We start from the raw sequence: 23,964 nt of genomic DNA, 5'->3' as shown, positions 1-23,964 counted from the left end.
ATAATTAAATGTCAACCAAGATAATTGAATGTCAAGATAATTAAATGTCAGCCAACAGGACATTAAAATTGTCTCTCTGCGTGAGAGAAAATATAAAAAGTAGAGGTTAAGACAACATTACACATCCACTCCTCCTTGTGAGCCCCGAAGGAATTAGCACTTTCATCTCAAGTCTTGCATATACAATAAAGAGGACGTATATGAGACTGTGGGTTTTGTACTTGACATCTGAGTCTAATGACATCTCAACTGTTTTTAATAATTATTGGTTGTTTTAAATACTTACTCTTGTATGTTTACGATTGTTTTTTTTTATATTGCCTGTATTTTTGTAGCTGTTTGTTAACATGAGATTTTATGATTTTTATTTTACTTATTCATCTTCTCAGTAAAGATTTGATTCATGATTTAATATATTAAAATAAAAAATTACGCGTTTCTCATTTAAAGGTAGTGGACACTATTGGTAATTGTCAAAGACCAGTCTTCTCACTTGCTGTATCTCAACATATGCATAAAATAACAAACCTGTGAAAATTTGAGCTCGATTGGTCGTCGGAGTTGCGAGTTAACTATGAAAGAAGAAAACACTTGTCACAAGCAGTAAGTGTGCTTTCAGATGCTTGATTTCGAGACCTCGAATTCTACTTGAGGTCTCGAAATCAAATTCGTGGAAAATTACTTCTTTCTCGAAAACTACTCCACTTCAGAGGGAGCCGTTTCTCACAATGTTTTATACTACCAACCTCTCCTCATTTATACTCACTACCGAGTAAGGTTTTATGCTAATAATTATTTTGAGTAATTACCAATAGTGTCCACTGCCTTTAATGAACTTTTGATAATTATATGAATATGAAAAAGTAGTTAATGACATTCTGCACTGAGCCGATGAACTGAGTTTACCTTCGTAACATGTGTCAATTAAGGAATGGAAATATTAAATAAAATAGGTTATCTCTGTTGGAATTTTTTTCTGAGATAAAGACCTTTTCACATGATAGCAGTTTATCAGAGCACATTGCTTAATTAGAGCATAGTGTGAAATTTTACAAACTGCACTCTGTGTAAAGGGGCAACAAAATGTTAGGACTGTCCAAGATCCCAAGTGAAACCTCAACTTTGCCATTCTTTATGAATAGTATGAACATCATCGTCCTTTTACACGAGGTGCAGTTTTGCAACCATGTTAAAATTAAGCAAGGGACCCTTGCAAAATTGCCGTCGTGTGAAAAGGGCTTAAGTCACGGTGTTCCAAGGTTGTTCAACCAAGTGCGGTGCCCCTATTATGTGTAGTGTAAATGAACCGTTGTTTATTAATTAATTAATTTATTTATTTATTTACTTTGTATCCTGGAGAAATCTTGCAGTGAAACACTGTTTTTCAAATGTGCCCAGAAATTACATACATTCATTTATATATAATTTTAAAAAAAAAGTGCCCAGAAATTACATACGTTCATTCATATATAATAAACAAAATATATAGCAAAGTGTATACGAGACAATAAAGGTTACAAAGTATATGCTAACAAAATTAATAGACTGTAAGGCAAGGTCGGTTAAAAAATCAATTAGTTACAGTAAAAAAAAACTAAAACACAAGGACGTCAAAAAACAATCTAGGCCAGCCAGAAAAGGTGACTCAAGAAAACATACAAATTATTGAAGGTCCATAGTAAATTATGCAAACCGTTTAAACATTCAATTAATATGAAGTATGGCCTCACCCGACACCGATTTTCACTGTTTGGCATTTCACCAGACTAACTGGACCGGATGGTTATAAATAATAAATGTTTGGTCGCAATCAACCATAGAGTTATAAATAAGAACTAGAGGGCGCACTGGTGATGCTTCTTGCACAAACGCGACGGGACCGCAAGGAGACACGCGCGCCATTCTGTCCGTTAAATAATTTGCTGCTCTGGGCCCAATTTCATGGCTCTGCTTACCGCCGAATCTGCGCTTACGATCACGATTCCCCGCTTACGTGCCAGCGCCGAATTTCTGCGCTAGCCTTGTAAGCGTAGAATGCCTAGTAACGTGGAGTACGCACGCGCAGAAGCCCAATTAATTCGCCGCTAACCCGTGAAATACGCTTGCCGTAAGCACATAATTCCCTGCTTCCGTAAGCGCCGATTCCGTGCTTACGGTAAGCAGAGCCATGAAATTGGGCCCTGTTAATAATAACACTCATCGTTTTACTAATAATCCCAGAACATAATGAGGCCGTGTCCGAAACGACGACTTCGGCTACAGCTACGTCTAGATCAGCGCGTCTACCAGTGTTGAAGAATAGGCAGACGCGCGCGATCTAGCCGTAGCTGTAGCCGAAGTCGCCGTTTCGGACACGGCCTGAGGCACTACTACCCCGGAATCAATTTGTCAACAATTTATCAGTGTTCTGTTTTTGTTTTGTTATATTACATAATAAAATTCGAGTAAGCCTATAGTTTTTTTTTTTTCAAGGCCTCGGTAAAGTACTGAGCAAATGGGCCCAATTTCATAGAGCAGCTAAGCACAAAAATTTGCTAAGCAAAAAAAACCCAGGATTACCAACCAAATTTTCATGTGATTTTCAGGATAAGCAAACAACAGCTGAATACCAGTAACAATATGCAATAAATGAAAATTTGGTTGGTAAGCATGTTTTTATCAAGAAAGAAATTTCATGCTAAGCAAATTTGTGTGCTTAGCAGCTCTATGAAATTGGGCCCTGGTACTGAGTGAACAATGCTTACACCCATCGGGGTTATGGGTAATTAATATGCTTTATCCCCGATGCAAATTAAACAAATTAAATATTTTATGCAAATTAAGTCTATTATTTTATCATTCTAGTTACAGCAGTTTAATTCGCATTGGGGTAATACAAAATGTTATTCAATTGTTTATTTTTATTTAAAACAACATTATGTGTTGGGTTACCTTTGCAACTCGTCCGCATTTCGACCGACAACAATTCTCTATTAGTAGAAATCCGCAGTCGTGACTGCTATCTAATTTCACGTTTGTATGTCATGATTATATTTTATATTCTAAGCAATAATTTCCAGTTCCGGTCCATTTCCCCCCAAAGTGAGGAAAAATATAGACCGTGGGTTCGAACTGAAAGCATTTCCTGTTTTGCTCCGCACGTTGGAGAGACTACACCTTTAAAGGTACTGGACATTATTGGTAGCTACTCAAAATAATTGTAAGCATAAAAACTTACTCGATAATGACATGGAGAGCTGTTGATAGTATAACACATTGTGATAAACAGCTCCCTCTGAAGTAACGTAGTTTTTGAGAAAAAGGTAATTTCTCACTCAAATATTCGAATTGATTTCAAGACCTCAACTGAGGTCTCGAAATTAAGCATCATCTGAAACCCACAACTTGTACGACAAGGGTGTTTTTTCTGCCTTATTCTCTCGCAACTTATACGAACAATTGAATTCAAATTTCACAGGTTTGTTTTCTGTCCTCTCATGTTGGGATACACCAAGTGAGAAGACTGGTCTCTGACAATATTACAGAAGGTGTCCAGTGCCTTTAATTATAGAGTCGGATCCCTTCTTGGTAACCCATAATTATGTGTTCGTACATGCTAAGTACAAACTCTGCATTTGAATTTAATCGGGTCAGGTGTTCACACATGGGAGGAAATTTGAGAAAAATCCATCACTTTCTCGGTCCCCGGTGTCAGAAAAAATGTAAATTATTCATGTTTAGGCGATACAGAGCATTACGGAGTTCCCTTGTGGGGGTGGAGGTACCATTATTGCTGGGATAGGATTGCGATAAATCTACTCTTACCTGCGTCAAGAAGAATATAAATCGAACTGTTATTCTTCATAGCAGACTATCAATACGATTATGTGCATACTTAACCGCTTACAATGAGGGAAATGAAGAGCCTTTTGGTAGGTTTCAAGACAGACTTTTTCCGCACGCAAAGTTTTGATGAGTATATAGGCATATGCGCACGTGATTTTTGGCGGGAAACGATAACACGCTGAAACATTTTCGATTACAGCCAGTGTCAATCATGCATTGTAGTAAGTTTTTTCTTTCGTTGTGCACCCTTTGCGCGATCGGGGTTTTAATTTGAACTCCCAACGTGCTATTTTTCCTTTCGAATTTCGCTCCCGCTGCATTAATTCTGAAAGAAGACAAAATAAACGCCAATACGTACAGCAGAGGATCATAAATTGTGTAATAGCCAACCTTTGGCACGAGAGGGTTCAATTACGTCTCTCTAAGTTTTATGAGTGCAAGTTTTAAATTACAGGGTAGGCCTAGGCCTATTATTGAAAGCTTTCGGTGTATTACAAAAAACTATCATAACAGCGATCTATGTCATCGATTGAAATAGGTGTCCTCGAACTGTGATTTTACCGCAGATGGGTTACGCACAGACAATAAATGATACACTGAAATAAACCCCCTTCCACCGACGTCACACCATTGACTGCCATTTTGGGAATCAAAATAGATTGGCCAAATTCCATGGTTCTGCTTACCGCCACATCGCTTTAGCATTATCATCTTACTGTGTGACTCACGTATTCAACAGTTCGACCTCGAAAGGATCAAGTATGTTAACAAAAACAGAAATGGGTCAAATTGACGCAGAATCATATCTGCAGCCGATTTGACGAAACGCTCGGGTTAATCATATTTGGAGTTAGGACGAGTAACTTATGATTAAATTCAAATAAATTCAATTTATTTATTTCATCACAGATTACAAGTAAAAAGTAAAAAATTAATTGTTTTCCCTGTGTGAACTGAAAATGTTCAAATTTGGTACTTATAAAAAAACAAGGAACATTACATTTAAAAAACACATAATTAATTACAAAAATTTAGATGATGGGTTCAATGCGTCCTTACGGCTATGGTAACGTAACTTAACTCGTCCACAGTCCTAAGATTAATCCTATGTTAAATGAAGAGTATGGTAATCGACGACTGGTTCAGAATTAGAGCCCTATTTCATTTCCTATTAAATCAGAAATAACAAAATGACATAAGCACAACAAAATTGTGCTTACCAGAAGAAGGTTACCAGCTAAACTACCAGATGATGCCGCACGTACAATTTGTAACTGGTATCCTGCTATTTCTGCTTAGCAGACAATTGTTAGGCAATATTTTCTGCTTAAGCATCTCTATGAAATTTGGCCCTGAGGTTTGATCTGACCTTTGATTTGAAGCAAATTTTTCGACTTTGAAGGTTTTTCAGACGGATTTTGTTGGTTGTCTGTAGTCCAGAGATTTTATCCTACAGTTAATGGTCGTGAACTTTTCGATCAGTGGGCTTGAATCTGACCTTCTTGTTTTTCCCCTTGATGATCAAACCGATCCTGATTCGGACTACTAAACTGCCCTCTTCCCGCCCCCATGTATGGCGTCACTTCAGGAGTGACCATTGAAGATGCCCTCATGCGTGCATTGCACGCATCATGCCATTATAGGTGACCGGTGACCAGGGTACTTTAAAACGCCTCTGCGATATCTCGACCTTGCAGTTTACCCCTTTCCAATAGACTTTTACCCACAGTGGAACTATTCCGTCAATTCGTTTCCTTTGTTTTTTTTTCTTTATATTAGAATTGCCATTGTGTAGTGCTTTCCGATGGGACATTTTTGTCATTCTAAATCGATTAAAAAAGGGAATCATTCAAAACATAATCAGGGACATTTATTTTTTGTGGATGGCAATTTTATACTACGAAAAAAAATGCTCTCCGGAAGGGCATCGGACTAGCCAGTCACCTTGAGCATCATTATGAGGATGGTGCGCCCCGGAGAAGGAGAGGAACAACAAACAGATATGCACCAATACAAGTTCGTACAACGGGACGTTCGAGCAAGAATTTACTCTGACTTCAAACTTACATCATGTAATCATATTTGTAATAAAGATTGCCTTGTCCGTAACAAAAATTGAAACAGCTTTTTATTACGGTTGAACTTCCTTAAAATTACTTCCTAGTACTTCAATAGGGTGTGCTCACATCATTTTTGTCCAAACATGTAAATCAAGGACCGCATGCTCATTATTTACTTAAATTTTTTTTTAGCGACGTCCCATTTTTTGTATCCACAAAAATGAGGATGCAGAATATGGATGCACCAAAGTGTGATGATCGGGTATAGTAATGATATATGTAGACAAACACACCATGTGCACGGTGACACACATCTCACAATCACAAGAACAGATTCCGCCTACACTTTGTAACCAAAAAGGGCGCTATTGCAGATTCCAAGGCGACCTTTGTTATTATAACTAAGGGGTGTTATCAAAATGAGCGGCTGTTTTGAAGCATTGATAGTAGAGGGTGGCGCATCACACCTTGTTGTTTATTTGTTAATATTTTGTGTTTCAGACGCCCGTAGATAAAAGCTGTCCCTCTAAATATTTCCTGCCTACCAGCCTGTTATTAAAGGCAGTGGACACTTTTGGTAATTGTGAAGACTAGCCTTCACAGTTGGTGTGTAACTCAACATAAGCATAAAATAACAAACCTGTGAAAATTTGAGCTCAATTGGTCATCGAACTTGCTAGACAATAATGAAAGAAAAAACACTCTTGTCACACGAAGTTGTGTGCGTTTAGATGGTTGATTTCGAGACCTCAAGTTCTAAATCTGAGGTCTCGAAATCAAATTCGTTGAAAATTACTTCTTTCTCAAAAACTACTCTCACAATGTTTTATACCATCAATCTCTCCCCATTACTCTTTACCGAGTGAGGTTTAAATGCTAATAATTATTTTGAGTAATTACCAATAGTGTCCACTGCCTTTAAAATAAATCCGTAATTCTCGATATGGAGAATTGATACTGTTTTAATGTTTTCTCAAAAGTAAAGCATTTCATGGATTATTATTTCAAGAGAATTCTTTCACCATTACCTTCTGTAAACCCTGTAAGTTATTTGTAAATCTGTGTATGTTTTTATTTATTTTTTTCTGTACCGAAAGTGTCCAATGGCTTTAACCACATCGTGCACACTGTCTGCTCATGTAATGGGCTGACCAGTGTGTGTTCCACCTGTCCAAGAGGGGATGTCAATTAACAAGGGTCAGTGAGTTGGATGATGAGGCCACACATGACAATAAAAACTCTGCCAACACGCCACCTTTTGACGCCACGTCAAGATGAAAACAACGTTATACAACTAAACTAATGATCAAGCGAGCAAATTAGAGCTTCATATGAAAATGAAGAATAAACACAGACAATACCTGGACATTGTAAACACTGACACTCAGATTTTGTTTTAAATCGTGGACGAAATTGCAAAACGCCATCGAGAAATATTATGAAAACAGCTTTAAAACGTAGGAAATCAAGGGGGCGTTGCAACCCAAAATGGGATCCCTTGCTCGAGGGATGGAAGTGTTAAAATTTACTTAAGTTTGGGTTGTAGAGTTGTCATGAAACCCTACTAGCTATAGTAATTCAGCATGTCCCATAATGACAACTCTTGAACCCCAGGCTACTAGTAATTCAACACTGTCCCAAAAATATTGAACTTCACGTATACTGCAGTAGGTCGTTGAAGGAATCCGTACAACATGGATATTGCGTTTATCTATAGTAAGCATTCGCACCACACTGCTGCCAATGCCCACGAATTTACGAGAAACTTGGTAATGTTATCATTAGCCGCCGAAGACGACCCAGGAATATTGAAAATCTTCAAAAACATTGTGTTTGTTGTTGTTGAAGATGCGGATGCACTACAAGTTATACAATAAAAGTAAATGTAAGAGTAAGAAGTCAAACCTTACCTTCATCCTAGTCGTTGTTTGCCATTGGTGGAGGTAGACAACTCAGCCTCACCAGCTCATGCTAACTTGGAACCTCTACTGTCTTGGCATCATTTCCAATCCAACATTATTCCTCTCAACGCCAGGTATTCCTTCACACACAAAATCCTTCCTATAGCGAAATTTTAAAATCCATAACAAGGCGGCAGCCATCTTTTAGTCCCGAACAGCATGCGTTGACTAAAGAAAAGACCATGACATTCCTATTGCACAATGAAGTTTTAACAGTACACTCAAGACTTCCAGGTGTTTTAAGCGCCCAAAATCGTTTGCTCTGATGCTCGGATTTCTTTTCTTTTTTTTTAACTAAAAAAATGCTCTCCTCGATCGTACGATCTATTTACGCCAAACAATTTGTTTTAAAAAAACACAGAGTCACCTGTTTCTTAATCCTGGAATTGCGTTAATAGGCATTTTGCTTAATCATTAAAAGAAGTTCGGCCCTACTGTCCTCTCCTTTACCTCAAAATGCATGGGCGAGGGGCACATCCCACACCGGGCTTATCAATGATCCGAGCGAGTATAGGATCAGCACCATCCCAGCCGCCAAATATGTTTTTTGTTTACACCGCTGCGAGCGAGGGGGGTCTACACTGCCAATTCTTTCTAGAGATGAGACTAACAAATATTGCCTGGGCAGGACTACAAAGAAGGGACAAAGCATTATAAAATATTGCGGATTATATTTAGTTTCCTACCGAGGACAGGAATTGGCAGTTTTAAATAAGGGAATCAATGTGTGGTGAAGAGATGTTCACCTAGGTGGTTTAATCCCAACGAGGTTTGGTTCTTGATAATTTTACCGAGACGAAGTCGAGGTAAATTATCAAGAACCAGGCCTGGCGGGTTTAAACCACTAGTTGAAAACCGAGGACAGGAATTGGCAGTTTTAAACAAGGGAATCAATGTGTGGTGAAGAGATTTTCAACTATTGGTTTAACCCCAATTAACGACGCCTGGTTCTTGATAGTTTTACCGAGACGAAGTCGAGGTAAATTATCAAGAACCAGGCCTCGGCGGGTTTAAACCACTAGTTTAAACCGATTCAACACACTTTGAATTCCATTCATAAATACCTTTTCGGTCAAAAACATCAACTCTTTTTGGTCAACAAGAAAAATAAATGCAAATTATTATATTGTTCAAGATTTCTTTCATCACAACACCCCTCCAGCTTGAATGGAAAGACCCTCGGGTAAACAACTCCTTATAATGCTGTGCGCGTCGCGGCGGCACATTGCTCTCGACTAATGATTGAAGAAACTGTCTTATAAGAACAGGTGCAAGCTCGCGTGTCACGCCCATGTTTCAACACTTTTGACTGGTCATAAACAAAGGTTTAACCACACCAACTTGACGCGCTCTCCACCAATAGGAATAGCGAAACTGTCTGAGGTATTTATGAATTACAATTTGTTTTCTTTTTTAAAAAATATTGTTGTTGTTTTTTTGTTTATTTTTTTTTTTTGGGGGGGATGTTTTTTATGTCCATTTTTAGAGCGCTGGATACTATTGGTAATTACTCAGAATAATTAATAGCATAAAACCTTACTTGGTAATGAATAATGGGGAGAGGTTGATAGTATATAACCTTGTGAGAAACTGCTCCATCTGAAGTAGTGTAGTTTTCGAGAAAGATGTATTTTTCAACGAACTTGATTTCCAGACCTCAGATTTGAGGTCTCGAAATCAACCATCTGAAAGCACACAACTTCGTGTGACAAGGGTGTTTTTTCATTAATTATTATCTCGCAACTTCGATGCAATTGAGCTAAAACTGTCACAGTTTTTTAAAAACCGATTTAGAACAATTCCCAATTGAAAAACACTTCGACAGTGGCAATTATTGTGGTTTACATAAAACAATAATTACCACCTACACCAGGAACCTGGGTGAATGTTGGGTTATGTAGAGCCAAAGAGTTCCCAAATTCGCGGTCAAACGACCGAATTGTATTATGAATTTACAATTTAAAACAAAATAGAACATTAATAAAACATTCTTTACAAAAGGAGAAAATTTAACCGAGGCATCAAATTGGGGTTTTACAATTATTTTGTTTTATTTTTTTTCAAATTCAATTCAAAAACATATTTATTTCCATACTCTTTATAAAAGAACAACGTCGGCAGCTATACATTAGTGGAGTAAAGCAAAACAAAAGTAACAGTAAACATAAATAAATACATTGAGTACGGCGCAGTTTTGGTAAGCAAAGCATGAGCTTGTTAAAAACAGCCAGACAGTCAAGAAAACAATTACAACCAGATAGACAGACAGACAAAGAGGCAAAAGGACACGTGACACAACGAGTTTGTGTTTTCTAGTGACAGCTGAAATAATAATTACCACCCTTTAAAATGCTGAAAAAAAAGAAGAAAAAAAGGGGGACACTTTTTTTTAACATGAACAACAAAACATTATTTATTACAAAATGAACAAAAACAAGTTTAGGATAACGTCGAACCATTAAAGGCAGTGGATACTATTGGTAATTACTCAAAATAATAATTGGCATAAAACCTTACTTGGTGACGAGTAAAGGGGAGAGGTTGATAGTATAAAACATTGTGAGAAACGGCTCCCTCTGAAGTGCGATAGTTTTCGAGAAAGAAGTAATTTTCCACGAATTTGATTTCGAGATAGAACTTGAGGTCTCGAAATCAAGCATCTGAAAGCACACAACTTCGTGTGACAAGGGTGTTTTTTCTTTCATTATTGTCTCGCATCTTCGTAGACCGATTGAGCTCAAATTTTCACATGTTTGTAAATTCATGTATATAATAAGATACACCAAGTGAGAAGTATGGTCTTTGACAATTACCAATAGTGTCCACTGTCTTTAAAGCTAATGTTTTAAACTTTGGCGAATAGTTTGAATTAAAGAAACTGGACATTACATAAATTGTCAAAGATCAGTCTTCTCACTTGTTAATTATGCCAACAATAATTTTGAGTAATTACCAGTAGTGTTCACTGCTTTTGAATACCAAAGTGTAGACGCCTTAAATTTATAAGAAAATTTAACTATCACCCTTTGTATATTTGCACAGCAGTAGTACTGCAAGTAATTTTGCAATAAATAAAAGGAACAGTTTTTCCTTTTCTGGAGTAAAACAACTATTTCGAATGGTAGTTTCTTTTTTAAATATAAATAATTTGGTTTATAAAAACAATTAAATTTAGTGTTTCTGTTCCCGAATCACTTCATTTAAGTTCATTAATCAATACTGTATTTAAAGGAACACGTTGCCTTGGATCGGTCGAGTTGGTCTTTAAAAAGCGTTTGTAACATTTTGTTATAAAATGCATATTATTAGGAAGATGATTTAAAAGTAGAATACCATGATTCACACAAACTTGCCTCGCAATTGCTTGGTTTTCCTTTTACTTTACGAACTAACACGGTCGGCCATTTATGGGAGTCAATTGACTTCCATAAATGGCCGACCGTGTTATTAGTCGATGGTGTAAAAGGAAAACCACGCAACGAGTGTTACTTGTGTGGATCATTATATTCTACTTTTAAAATATCCTTTTAATCATATGCATTTTATAACAAACGGTTTCAAACACTTTTCAAAGACCAACTCATCCGATCCAAGGCAACGTGTTCCTTTAATTCACATAAGAAAAAATTGCATCTGCAACCCGACACTGTCTTTGCATAGGCATAAGCCTTATTTGAAAAAAATGTGATAGACTGCAGGGTAGAAATAGAAAATACATTTATTTCTGTACAATAAAAATCATAATCGTTATAATAATAATTATATTTCACTACAAATGTACATGCTCATTGCACATGCAACACTCATCAGAGGGATGACTTAACTCCTGCTGTGAGTTCTTTGATGTTTTTTCAAGGTACCCCCCTGTGTACATCTGTATTCACACTGGTTACAAGCGAATGGTTTCTCTCCTGTGTGAGTTCTTTGATGTCTTTTCAATTTACCACTCTGTGTACATCTGTACTCACACTGGTTACAAGCGAATGGTTTCTCTCCTGTGTGAGTTCTTTGATGGGTTTTCAAGACACCACTACTTTTACATCTGTACTCACACTGGTAACAAGCGAATGGTTTTTCTCCTGTGTGAGTTCTTTGATGGGTTTTCAAGCTACTCCTGACTGTACATCTGTACTCACACTGGTTACAAGCGAATGGTTTCTCTCCTGTGTGAGTTCTTTGATGTGTTTTCAATTTACCACTCTCTGTACATCTGTAGTCACACTGGTTACATGTGAATGGTTTCTCTCCTGTGTGAGTTCTTTCATGTTTTTTCAAGCTACTCCTGACTGTACATCTGTACTCACACTGGTTACAAGCGAATGGTTTCTCTCCTGTGTGAGTTCTTTGATGTGTTTTCAATTTACCACTCTCTGTACATCTGTAGTCACACTGGTTACATGTGAATGGTTTCTCTCCTGTGTGAGTTCTTTCATGTTTTTTCAATTTACCACTCTGTGTATTTTTTTCACATTCTTTGTTGGTACTACCCTGCATAAATCCATTTTCACATATGGTGTTGTATTTAGGGCACTGTTTTGTTTTTGTATCTATTTTCAAAAAAAATGAGTTACTTTTCCTGCTCTTGCGATTTTCGCTGGCAGTTCTTAAACCATCTCTTTCGCAAGGTAGTTTAGACTTGCTCTTTCCTTGTTCCCTTCTGAAGTCAACATTCCCTGGTTGTGGCGATCTATTTAAACATTTATGTCCCTTTCCTAAACTCTTACTTGCCCTTTTCTCACAATCTTTGTTAATGTGTGATAATCCATGAGCTTCCAAGTCATTCATCAAGTTACATTCAGTTACATTTGAGCTTATTTTCATGCACTTTGTATTTGTGTTGCGTCCAAACGGTACTTTCATGCTTCTGAATGAACTCTGTACTTGAGAAGCTACTTTTCGATTACATGCTGTGATGTTAAAAGAGTGTTTTGTTGACTTCAGATAGTTGTACCACTCAGTAGATGATCCATGGGTGTGCTTCATGTGCCCAGCTAGATACTTAAAATCTGTAAAAATCTTGTTACATCGAGTACATGGGTGCAGGTCAGCTATATCAAAGAAAAAAAAGAAAACAAAGGTTAAATAAATAACTATATTACCTATTTTTGTTCGTCTTGTCTTTTCCATCTTCTTTTTAAGGTATCAGGATTTCTTTGATAATCTTCAAGCACGTGCAGTTAGATTACACAAGACGCAGGGTGTGAAAAAGGCTGTGCAAGAGCTATAATAATAATAATAATAATAATAATTTGGGGGGCTAATCGTCCTTACTCGCAGCTAAGAGCTGAATTGCGAAGGACGCGGCTACAACGTGTTTGAGAAGCAGGCATGCAAGGGCGCATTCAGCTGCCAGCCACATCAACCCATTATGACCACGGAGCACAGCCAAGATCGAAAGTGTTTGATTTTTTCCTGAGGGAGGAAAACCGGATAGTCTGGGAAACCCTCGTGGCACAGCAGAGAACCAACGCACAACTCAACTCACATATGGCCCCGACCGGGAATCGAACCGGGGTCACCTTGGTGAGAGGCGAGCGCTTTACGCACAAGCCAACCGTGCCACCCAATATAATAAGATAGCTCTATGGGGCTGTGCAATACGTTTATATCACACTCTTACTGCTTCGGATCAACCAATCAGAATTAATCAATGATTCAAGCCTACTTTCACTTATTGGTTCCTTTTTGTAATAAAACTGTATAACAATACGCTGAAATTTTAGGAAACATTGAAAGCAACTGATCAAGTAGGTCTTCCGCTCTTTAAACATTCTCCAAAGTATACAATCTGTCTCCAGTTAATTATTTATTCAGGCCAAACAAAATAAATTTTAGCTTTCTTTTCAGAAATATCAAACTCTTGCAGTTTTGTAAGCAATTTAAAAAAATAAGATCTTGCCCTTATTAGGGCATAAACTACATTAAAAGCACTGGACACCTTTGGTAATTGTAAAAAACCAGTGTTCTCACTTTGTGTATCCATCACTTGCATAAAATAACAATCTGTGAAAACTTTGACTCATTGGTCATCGAAGTTGCAAGAGAATAATAAAGGGAAAAACACCACTGTTGCACACATTTTTGTGCTTTCAGATGCCTAATACAGGCATGCAACTGCCCGATGAGAAAAAAAGAGGAAACTTTTCGAGACCCACAATGGTACCCTAAAAAGTGTTGAGGTTTTTTATGCTCTTAGGATCAATCTTAGCATGTATGACAAAGACAAAGTGAAGTGTTTTATACAACTAAAATAACATGGAAAAACACCTTGCCTATGTATGCACCGTAATTCTAAGGTGGCAAAGCATCGGGAGTTGATTAAGTTGAGGAAAACTAACTATTGTTTCCCAGGTAATTATGAAATTTGCATAAAATTATTATTTCCCCCCCCCCAAAAAAAAAAAAAAAAAAAAAAAAAATCAGATTTATTTTTTATTTATTTTTTTGGGGGGGGAATAATAATTGTATGCAAATTTCATAACTACCTGGGAAACAATAGTTAGTTTTCCTCAACTTAATCAACTCCCGATGCTTTGCCGCCTTACAATGTTCGGTGAGAGCCACTTGTTCCCGCTGCCGTCTTGCACATCACACAATATGCCATTCCTGGCTTGTCCACTTTCCGGACGGTTTCGGAGAGCAGTTTACCGTCTACGTCTTATTTTTCCAACCAGAACCACTTCCAGGTATTTTTTACTCCTTTATCTATGGCTTTAATTTGGCCAGGTACCACTCGGTCCCGCTCTAAAATATCTTTTCTTTTGGATGTCATTTTGACGGACGTTTGAAGATGCGACTGTTTCGTAGCGCAATGTGAGACTCGCACACAGCAGCTGTATACATGTATGTTTGGTAACTAACTCACACACATATACATACATGTACAATACGTGTATACTATTGCAAAATAGCGGGACCAGACGAAGACATGACCTTAGACTCATTTCAAGGCTGTATAATAACTTGGTTTAGCACACAACTCGCCTGCGCCATGGGGTGCGTTCCACTGTTCCAGATTTTTCGACCGTACACACGGCTATTAATGACCGCACGCAGTGTGTAAACGTATGCATTGCTTAATGTGGGATTTAGAATGGATTGCGTGCCGCGGCAGAGGCCAGACCATGCGTTACGATGCATTGTTGTAAATTGTCTTAAGATCGCGCTAACCGCGGAATGTTTTTCTTAGCGCTAATCAGTTTTTTAAAAACGCGGAATTCCGCGGAAACGCGGAAGAGTTGCATGCCTGCTAATAAAAGGCTTCAAGTCTGAAGTCTTTTAATATTTGAGTGAGAAATTTCCTCTTTCTCAAAAACTACAGTGCTTCAAAGGGAGCCGTTTCTCACAATGTTTTTATACGATCAACAGCTCGCCGATTACGATCAACAGCTTCGCCGTTGCTCGTTGCCAAGTAAGTTTTTATGCTGACGATTATTTTGAGTAACTACTGTACCAATAGTGTCCAATGCATTTAATGCAAGCCAAGTTCATTTAAGTAGGGTTTGCCACATTCAGAATGTTCTTTCAAAACGTCAATAACATTCAATAAAGAAGTTGAGCAAAATAAAAACAATATTTCTAATACAATGGTTGCTTTTGGGGAAGGGTTATTTTAACCATTAGGGATATTTTACACTCACTTTTGGCAAAATGTTTGTCATCATTGTCTGTCATCACAATCCCAAGCTCAGAGGCGTATTCTTCACCATAGAAAACTAGAAGCTCCTGGCCTGGTGAGATCGTCTTAAAACTTCTATAGTAGATCTGACCACAGTACTGGTAGGCAACCAGGTTCTGTTCTGCCTCATTGCATGCACAGTTGACATACCGCATCCAATTTCCTTTGCTGGGGTTCTTGCCGTCAATGTAATGGCTTTTACCGTTGTGATCAAAGATCTATTGATGAAATGAACATATGTTTTTCGTTATGCAAACAAAATTTAACAAACCATTATCGAACTGTCCAGGTTTGCAAGCAGATGGTTTTATTTGTGGTCTGCTGTTTTTATTAAACTCTTCTGTTAAGAAAAGGAGATCATTGAAGCGTTCAAAACATTGAGTTCATTAGGGTCATAATGTCAAACTACCACAAAGTATTGCTATGGATAATTATTCATTGGTAGACTTGAGTCCAATTCACACAAGCTTTCTAAACGATGATCAGTTGAAAGAAAATCACACTGGTGTAATAAAATGACAAATTTGTGTTGAATCTATTGCAATATAAACAACCTGGATTAAGACCTCCTCCAAATCGCAACCCTGTTTGGTTAAAAAATAAAATCAATGATTACCAAGGTCCCGGGCGATTGCACAATAAAAGCATGCATGCAAAAACCATGGAATTTTCCTTTCTCCAAACTTTTAAGCTGTACATGTCATCACCCAGTTAAGAAAAGTTGTTTGTTTGTTCCAGATTTCAAACAAAATTATGGTGCAAATTATTTAAGGTTGCTTTCCTCAAACTTTTCATGCTATTACCAAGAAGTGTCTGATCAAGAAAGCCTTGAATTGGGCTTTTCCTCTACTTGCTGTTACCACAAAATGCTCTGGGATAAATTCACCTCTGGAGTCAGGATGCTGAGAAGTCACATAAATAAAAATGACCGGCCGGAATGCGATCCGTGGTAACCTAACACAATTACTTTAACCAAATGGGACACTGACAGAGCACCAGTGAACTGATAAATGAACAACAGTGCGATCTCGAGGGGCACAGGAGCGCAATGAGTGTGATCATTTAAATGTTTGTCCTCATATCGCATGCCACCTTTGGAACAGACAACTGGCACCAAAAACGATGGTCGTTTGGGGCTTTGAAGAAAGAAACTTTCATTATGGTATTACACTGTTCAAAAAAGAAGTAAGGCCAGTTAAATGGAAAGGCTTTTCAAAGTCTTACAGATCACTTACCTCCCAAGCATAGCCACTTTCTCTGCCTTCCTCTTCCCCAACAATTTCACCTCCATAATGTCCAAACCTCACTCCTTTAGGGAAAGCCTTCTCAGCCCAAACACCTAAGCCAGCATTCTTGATACCAGCTTCCTTGACAATGAGTCCATCTGGAAGGCTTCGCTTAGCATGATCTCTGCATCCCTTAGAGACTGGGGTGTTTTCGATGACAGTCAGAGGGTGTTGAGGACAGCTATTCTCATAGAGCTCATGGCAGTCTTCACAATCTGTTTTCCAAAAAACAAATGTAATTTATCTCATACAAGTTGTCTATCCCATTTATTCTTTATTAAAAAAATTCTTAACCAACCCCATAAACAAAGCAGCTTTTTAAATAGACAAATTCACACCTTTTTAACAACCCCAACAATTTGTTGAAAGAATACAAACAAACTGAAGAAAGTTAATCAACCATTTGTTATGATCGCATGCTAATTTGTGTTGTCAAAATGGATGGGTCTTTCCCCCGGGTTCTATGGGATTTTTAAAAGAAAGTTACAGTTTTAACTCAAGAAGTATAATCACATACACACAAAACTGTCATCGTTTGGTCCATCCAAGTCCTTGTAGCATTTCTTGGCTGCTGCACGATGTGGATACCGCTCTTCTTGCCTCTGTGAAGTGATAGCTGGTAAGAAATGGAAAATGGAAAAAGAATTTTTGACCAACTTGGTTTTTTTATTTTTTTATTACAATTTGCATAAATATATAGATTACATATTTATTATTATTATTGGTCTCCTCAAACGGGCAAAAGTTAAAAAAGGTTTTTATGTAAATTGGGTAATGTTAGACTGATTGATAAAATTTAAAAGAAAAAATGCAAAGTTTTGCTAAAATACTCATTTGTACTCAACTGGCTATCTTTCTCAAAGTACCATTCTAAGTTTAAATTTGTCGCTGGCTCTAAGTCAAGCTGATTTATTCTGCAACATTTACTTTTAAACACCATTTGCAAACCTTTTAGGTCACTGGCCTATTCAGATTTTTCCTTTCTGCACTGTTTGATGAATTGTCTTTTTCCTTGGGGAATGTCCTAATTTTAATAAAACTTCCGTATAACAAAAAAAAGAGGAAGGGGCTCAACTTCTTGAGTGTTTTTTGTTTGTTTTATTTCTATGGCAGTACACTGAACATAACATTGGCTTATACTGGCTGGAAAAAATGCATGACTGATGAAAGAAATGTAAAATTTGTTATTCATGTCTGTTTTGTGTTCTCTTGCTGAGCACCTTTGAATAAACAGTTTTTAACCAAAGATAATTAGTAACAAATTAACTAGTTTTGACTCGAGGCATGTAAATAAATCTCTTTATAGTTACATAAGGGAGTACCTCTTTTCCTTTTAGCTGGTTGTCTTTTTGGAGATTCCGGAGTTTGAGTTTCGCATGGAATGAGCTTTCCAGAATCACTGATTGTGACACGGCCAAGGAAATCAAAATTGTCTTCACCTTCTCGTTGCTTTGCCTCCTGCTCTGGTGATGAGGTGCAAATGGATTCGGAAGTCTAAAACAAGGAACACATCAAATTTACAAATGTTTGATTTAATCAAAATTGAAATGAAACTTTGTTCTTTTCTTTTTTAATAAAAACACGAGATGCTTCAATATCATTGGGATCTTAATTTAGACATTTCCCATATTCAAATGCAAACATTCAAACTAATAGTCAAAAAGAAAGAAGATTTAATAATACCCAACAGGCATGGGTGTTTAGTTTTTGTTTGTTTTTACTTCATCAGCGTAGATTTAACCATTTTAACCAAGAAGTAGACATTGGTGCAAGACGTTGTTGATTATCACTCGACTATCAAGAGTTTCCCTATCTAAACATACAATTGTATGGATGTGCATGCATGGTTCTACTAGATGTTAGAACTTTTTCCCACATGACTAACCAAGAAGTTGTAAAATGCATAAATTTTTTACTTTTCATGATTTTAAAATATTAAAATATTTAAGAATGAGTTGAAACTGGTGGGCCTAAGTACTTCTTCCCCGTGTAAGATAATTTATTTTATATAAAACTCAGCAGATCCTTGCCACTTGATTGGAGGATTTCCTGTCGCTTGGTAGCAAATAAATGTACCATTGCATGTGACCTCATTTCATTCCATTCACCATGAAACTTTTGTTAAATCCAACTTGTTCTGTTGCAGGGTGTGTACCAAATCACTGCCTGCGCCTGTCTTTGATAATGATGTGGCAGTACAGTTACTGACTGGGTCTCAAAATAGGCAGCAGTACAAAACGCACTTGTCACTGTTAACTCCAAACAAGCCGGAACACACAAAAATGTTGTATAATTTGTACCAAAAAGTATTGCTCAATGCTAATCATCGTTCCTAAATAATTGCCTTTATCTGCTGTACCTATTTCTTTTAGAAATAATGTACAATACCTTTGCCAGCATGTTCACTGAAGTAGAATGTTGTTGGGTACCTTTAAGTGGAACTGTGAATGTCTTTTTTCTCTTATAAACTGCAACAAAGAAAGAAAAGACAAAATTTGTTCAAGATGTTAAATGTTTGAGAAAAAAAACAATTCCTTTTTAACCAGGCAGATGTAAAAAATGTCTTAGTTCAAATAAAAGTTTGAAATGTTTCTGCCCACATTTAATGTTTTAAGACAGTTAGAGCAAAGGCCATTGGGGAGATTAGAACAGAAAATCAGGAGTACTATCTGTAATAACAATAATGGCCTAGTGCAAAGTCCTGCCACACAACAAAACGCTCACCAATAGGCAAAGCTGAAGAAAAAAATATAAATTTGGATTAAAGTCACTGGACACTTGGTAGGCTAATTACTCAAAATAAGTGACATAGTTCTTTGAGAAAGAGGTTAGGCTGAACAAAATAATTGTTGTGTTTCCGGTTACCCGACCGTCCCTAGAAAATCACGCCGACCCTGTATCTTTTTATTTAAAAAAAACGTATAAAATAAAATATTATGGTGCCGACCCTAAACCTCATTTTTGTGCACTTCGTCCTGGTATGTTTCTATGTTTTTTCCTATATTTTTTATTCATCCAAGCAAGATTGTCAGACACTTTGAACCTTTGTCATTTCGTACCTTGGTCACTTCAATCGTACGTACCCACCGGCACGCCGCGTGGCGTCCCGTCCTTCGGATCGTTATGATTTCGTCCGTCCACACACACACACACCACACGCACCAGGACCTTCTCGACAAATTCAGTTGTTGTGTTTATATATTCTAGAAGTGTGCTTGCAACACTTGCGCAATTGAAGACGTGCCTACGCAAATTAAAACATTTTACCTGCGAGAATGTGCACATTTCCAACATTGCGCATTGGAATTTTGAACTTGCGTGATTACTTTTTTTGCGCGGTTCTGTGACGTACTTGGGCTCGTCGAAAAAGGAGTGCAGGGGTGTTTTCAGAAATTTTGTCACTCCGTTTATTTGCAGATAAAGTTGGGGGTCAAGCATTGCAATTTCTGAAAAGTTATTTCTTGCAATTTTGTTTTTATGACTTAAGAATACATTAATATAAATGAGGAAAGTGTTTTTGAAAATGTTTGACAAGGGTCAACACAAGCATGGTGCCCCACCGAGACGCAATCGATCGAGACTTCTCAACTCCTTTCGTTGCATGCATGTGCTGTACATGAGTATGTACATATACATAAACATGTACATCTAAACCAAACATGTACTATGTGTGTACGTGCGGTGTGTGTTTGTGCATGCCGTGTACTGTGTGTGTCACGGCACCGCATGTAAAAATAAATAGTGTTTTTCGCTGCAGCATCATGGCGGCACAGCTGGGGACAGGGGGAGTCTTCGCATTGCTGCAAGGGATCTAGCATGGTGTCTCCACAAACCTCACATATTTATATTTATTCATTTACTTTTACATAAAAACTGCAATAAAAACATGTTGTTATTTGTTCTTGAAAGAATGGTTACATGTTCTTGTGTTTGTATTTGTACTCAAACCATCCAATTTCAACTGGTGTTAATTAAGTCAGATACTCTGTCCTTACTCTATGGAGTATGGATACATGTATTCACAAATCAGTGAATAGACAGTACTGCATGTAGGGACTATTGATATTTACATAACAAATTTGACACGGTCAGTTTTTCAATTGAGTGCGCAAAATAAAAAAAATATCGGAACATTAGCCTACCCTAATTTTCAGAGCCATAAAAACTTTAAGCAAAAAAAAAAGTTATTGCCTACCTACCTACCCTATTCTCCCGCACAGTGTAATAGGAAACACAACTATTCTTTTGTTCGGCCTTATTTCACACTCAAATAACTTCAAGTCTTTTGTTATTTGAGTGTGCAGTTGCCTCTTTCTCAAAAAACTATGTTACTTCAGAGGGAGCCATTTCTCACAGTGTTTTATACTATCAACTTGAAAGCACACAATATTGCGCAAACAAGGGTTTTTCTTTCAACTTCGACGACCAATGCAGCCCAAATTTTCACATGTTTGTTTTGTTATGCATTATGTAGGGATACACTAAGTGAGAATACTGGTCTTTGACAATTACCAAAGGTGTTTCAGTGCCTTTAAAGTGTGAACCAATAGTTTTTGAAAGAAATCACAGGCGTGTTTTCTCGCGAAATGAAAAAAACTAACTAACCTGTTTTTCTGTTTGTTTTATCTGCAGAAGATCCAGGTTTCCACTCTTCATCATCACTGTCACTCTCTACAAACTTAGGTTTTCTCTTACGAAATGGACCATTCATAAACTCCGGTTTGGGTACTGTCAAACCTGAAATAAAAATGAGGATTTGACAAAACAATAAATCTGTTAGCTATGTTGTGATTGTCTCCTCCTTTTTTAAATAATGAACTCTGATTAACAGAAAGATATTTTTTTACATTAAACCCAAGTTATCCAATAAACTAACTCTCTACATAAAAAATGCAGAGTAAAAAATAGACTCACCAATAATTGACTATCCTGTTTTTTTAGTTTGTTTGGTCATTTGGTTGTTGGTTTCCGTTTTTTTTTGTGTTGGGGTGGGGGGTTAGGGGAGGGAAGGGGAGCATTATGAGGGTCTATAAGGAAAGGCCAGGCTCAAAATTGCTGGATTCTGTAGAACATACATTTAGAAGTCTAAAGAGGGGACAAATTAAATCAATCCCTGAGAGAATTATCCCAAAATACAAAAAAATTCTGTTTTTTTTATTATAATGTAACAAAAAAGGATGAGGGCTTTTCAAAAAAAGGATGAGGGCAATGACAATCAGCTGGTGTTTTTTTTTATTTTGAGTGTAGTTTTCTTAAAAGTGATAAGCACTTGTTGAGATCTTTGAAAAAGCCATTTGCTGTTCATGGGTTAATCTGGTTGCTTTATGGATGCACTAGGGGTGAGGCAGACCAGTTCTGGAATGTCATCTTTGGAAGGGCAAGGCCATTTTGTTTTTGCAAGGGCACTTCCATTGAGAAATCGCTGAACAAGTCTATAGTGGCCTTTTGAAAGAATCCCTAGGTCAATATTAGGGCAACATGGTGAGGCAATGGCCCATGGTGTAGCCTAAATGTAATTATAGGCATGACAGACTTTGTAGTATGTAATTGAAGTGGCTGAAAGATTCTCATTTTTGCATCCAGCTGGTGCTAAATGGTTTATATTTTATATAAATATTGGTTTGCTTCAACAGTTATTCTAACCCTCATTCATTTCCTTCATCAGTTATGCTGACCACTTACCAATTTCAACCATCATCTCATAATTGGCTTTCATATTTCTCAGCCTCAGCTTTTCATAGTCTGACATTTCTTGAAATTCACTGGAAGAGAAGAACTGTTCAATGCCATCATCTGGTCTCTTTGGCCTGGCCATCTTGACAACGACTGCAACCGGTTTGGCAAAAAACTTCAACTGGATTTTCAAAAGCTAAGCTCCTTTGATGTATTCTCGTATGTCCTGTAAAAGTTAAAAGTAGAAAGAAAAACATTTGGGTCATTCCGAGTCAAGTCAACAAATATTATGAAAATGGGGAAAAGTAACCTCTCAGATTTGGCTGAAATTCAATTTCTGGGTATAATGAACATGTTTTTGGTAAAGACTTTTTGGTAAAGGTCCCTCAGAAATGGGGCCATTGATGTTTTGTAATTAGTTTAAGCATGCTTTTACAAAGCTGCTACCAACCAATTTCAAGTTGTTTACACCATTTGTTTCAAATATAACTTGTTGTGTATGATGTACAAAAATTGGTGGGTAACTGTTGCAAAGATCGAACATGGAAAATGTTTTTTATTTTTTTTTATTTATTTCGGGCCTGGCTGGAGTCAACTTTGGTGCCTTTGGCCATACCGCACAAAAATTATTTAATCATTAAAAATTAAATTAATAAGGGCTCTATACGCTTGGTTGGAAGCCTTGGGCATGTTGGCATGTTGGGTTGGGGTAACCATGATGACCATGTATGGTGTCGTGTGTTTTCAGTAGGATAACAGAAAAATTTGATCACAATAAAAAACTACGAGAATTTATAACAACTTTTTTACAATGACAGTAACACTTCGCTGTGTGTTGAAATCTTTAAAATGTTGTTTTTCTGTTGCGAGAGATAATCCACTATTTACAGTGCCGATGCATGTACGACATTGGAGCGACATCATATGTTTTCAAACCTTTCATTGTTTGGTATTGAATATTCAGAAGCTATTATGGCGTGCAAAATAAATAAAAAAGCTCATTTAATAACTATTAAACAAATCTAATTACATTTTTGTCCCAAGACATATATGGCTACTCGGTTAGTCGAATACGGAGATATCCCAGGTCAAAATTCCAGTTGAACCTAGTTAACTGGGGTCAACTGGTTCAACTGGATAGTGATCAAACTCGTCCATTTTCCATATTAACCAACTGGTTTGGACTAGGTTTAACTGTGTTCAACTAGGTTGAAATTATAAACCAGTTGGTCTCTGTCCATTTTCCATATTAAACCAACTGGTTTTAACTGTGTTTAACTAGTTTATCAACTGGTTTCAACTAGTTCCAGTTAAACCCAGTTTAACTAGGTTCAACTGGAATTTCGACCTGGGATCGCAAGGCATGACAGTAAAACACCCCAGCCCCCTTGAAGCACAAACACTCCCCATTTCAGACCAGCAATGTTTGGTTTCAGGAGTAAGAAACCAATATGTTATATTTTCTCTCTAATGTAAACATA

At 37.2% G+C, this 23,964-nt stretch overlaps 1 protein-coding gene across 1 annotated transcript in view; it reads right to left on the bottom strand.

The window, feature by feature from the left end:
• The window catches only part of LOC117293587 (histone-lysine N-methyltransferase PRDM9-like), a 34,053-nt gene extending 11,428 nt beyond the window's left edge, over window positions 1-22,625 (bottom strand). Inside the window, exons 1-7 of the mRNA XM_033775946.1 lie at window positions 22,493-22,625; window positions 21,416-21,547; window positions 19,199-19,278; window positions 18,133-18,304; window positions 17,328-17,426; window positions 16,760-17,025; window positions 15,487-15,742 (exon numbers count right to left, since the gene is read on the bottom strand). Of these exons, the coding sequence (XP_033631837.1) occupies window positions 15,487-15,742; window positions 16,760-17,025; window positions 17,328-17,426; window positions 18,133-18,304; window positions 19,199-19,278; window positions 21,416-21,547; window positions 22,493-22,625 (1,138 nt within the window). The remainder of the gene's footprint in view (window positions 1-15,486; window positions 15,743-16,759; window positions 17,026-17,327; window positions 17,427-18,132; window positions 18,305-19,198; window positions 19,279-21,415; window positions 21,548-22,492) is intronic.
• Window positions 22,626-23,964: the final 1,339 nt, after the last annotated feature.

This window comes from Asterias rubens, chromosome 8 (genome assembly GCF_902459465.1).
Source record: "Asterias rubens chromosome 8, eAstRub1.3, whole genome shotgun sequence".
Lineage (NCBI taxonomy): Eukaryota > Metazoa > Echinodermata > Asteroidea > Forcipulatida > Asteriidae > Asterias > Asterias rubens.
Note: the sequence above shows the minus strand (reverse complement) of the source record. Positions and strands in the feature narration are given on the sequence as shown.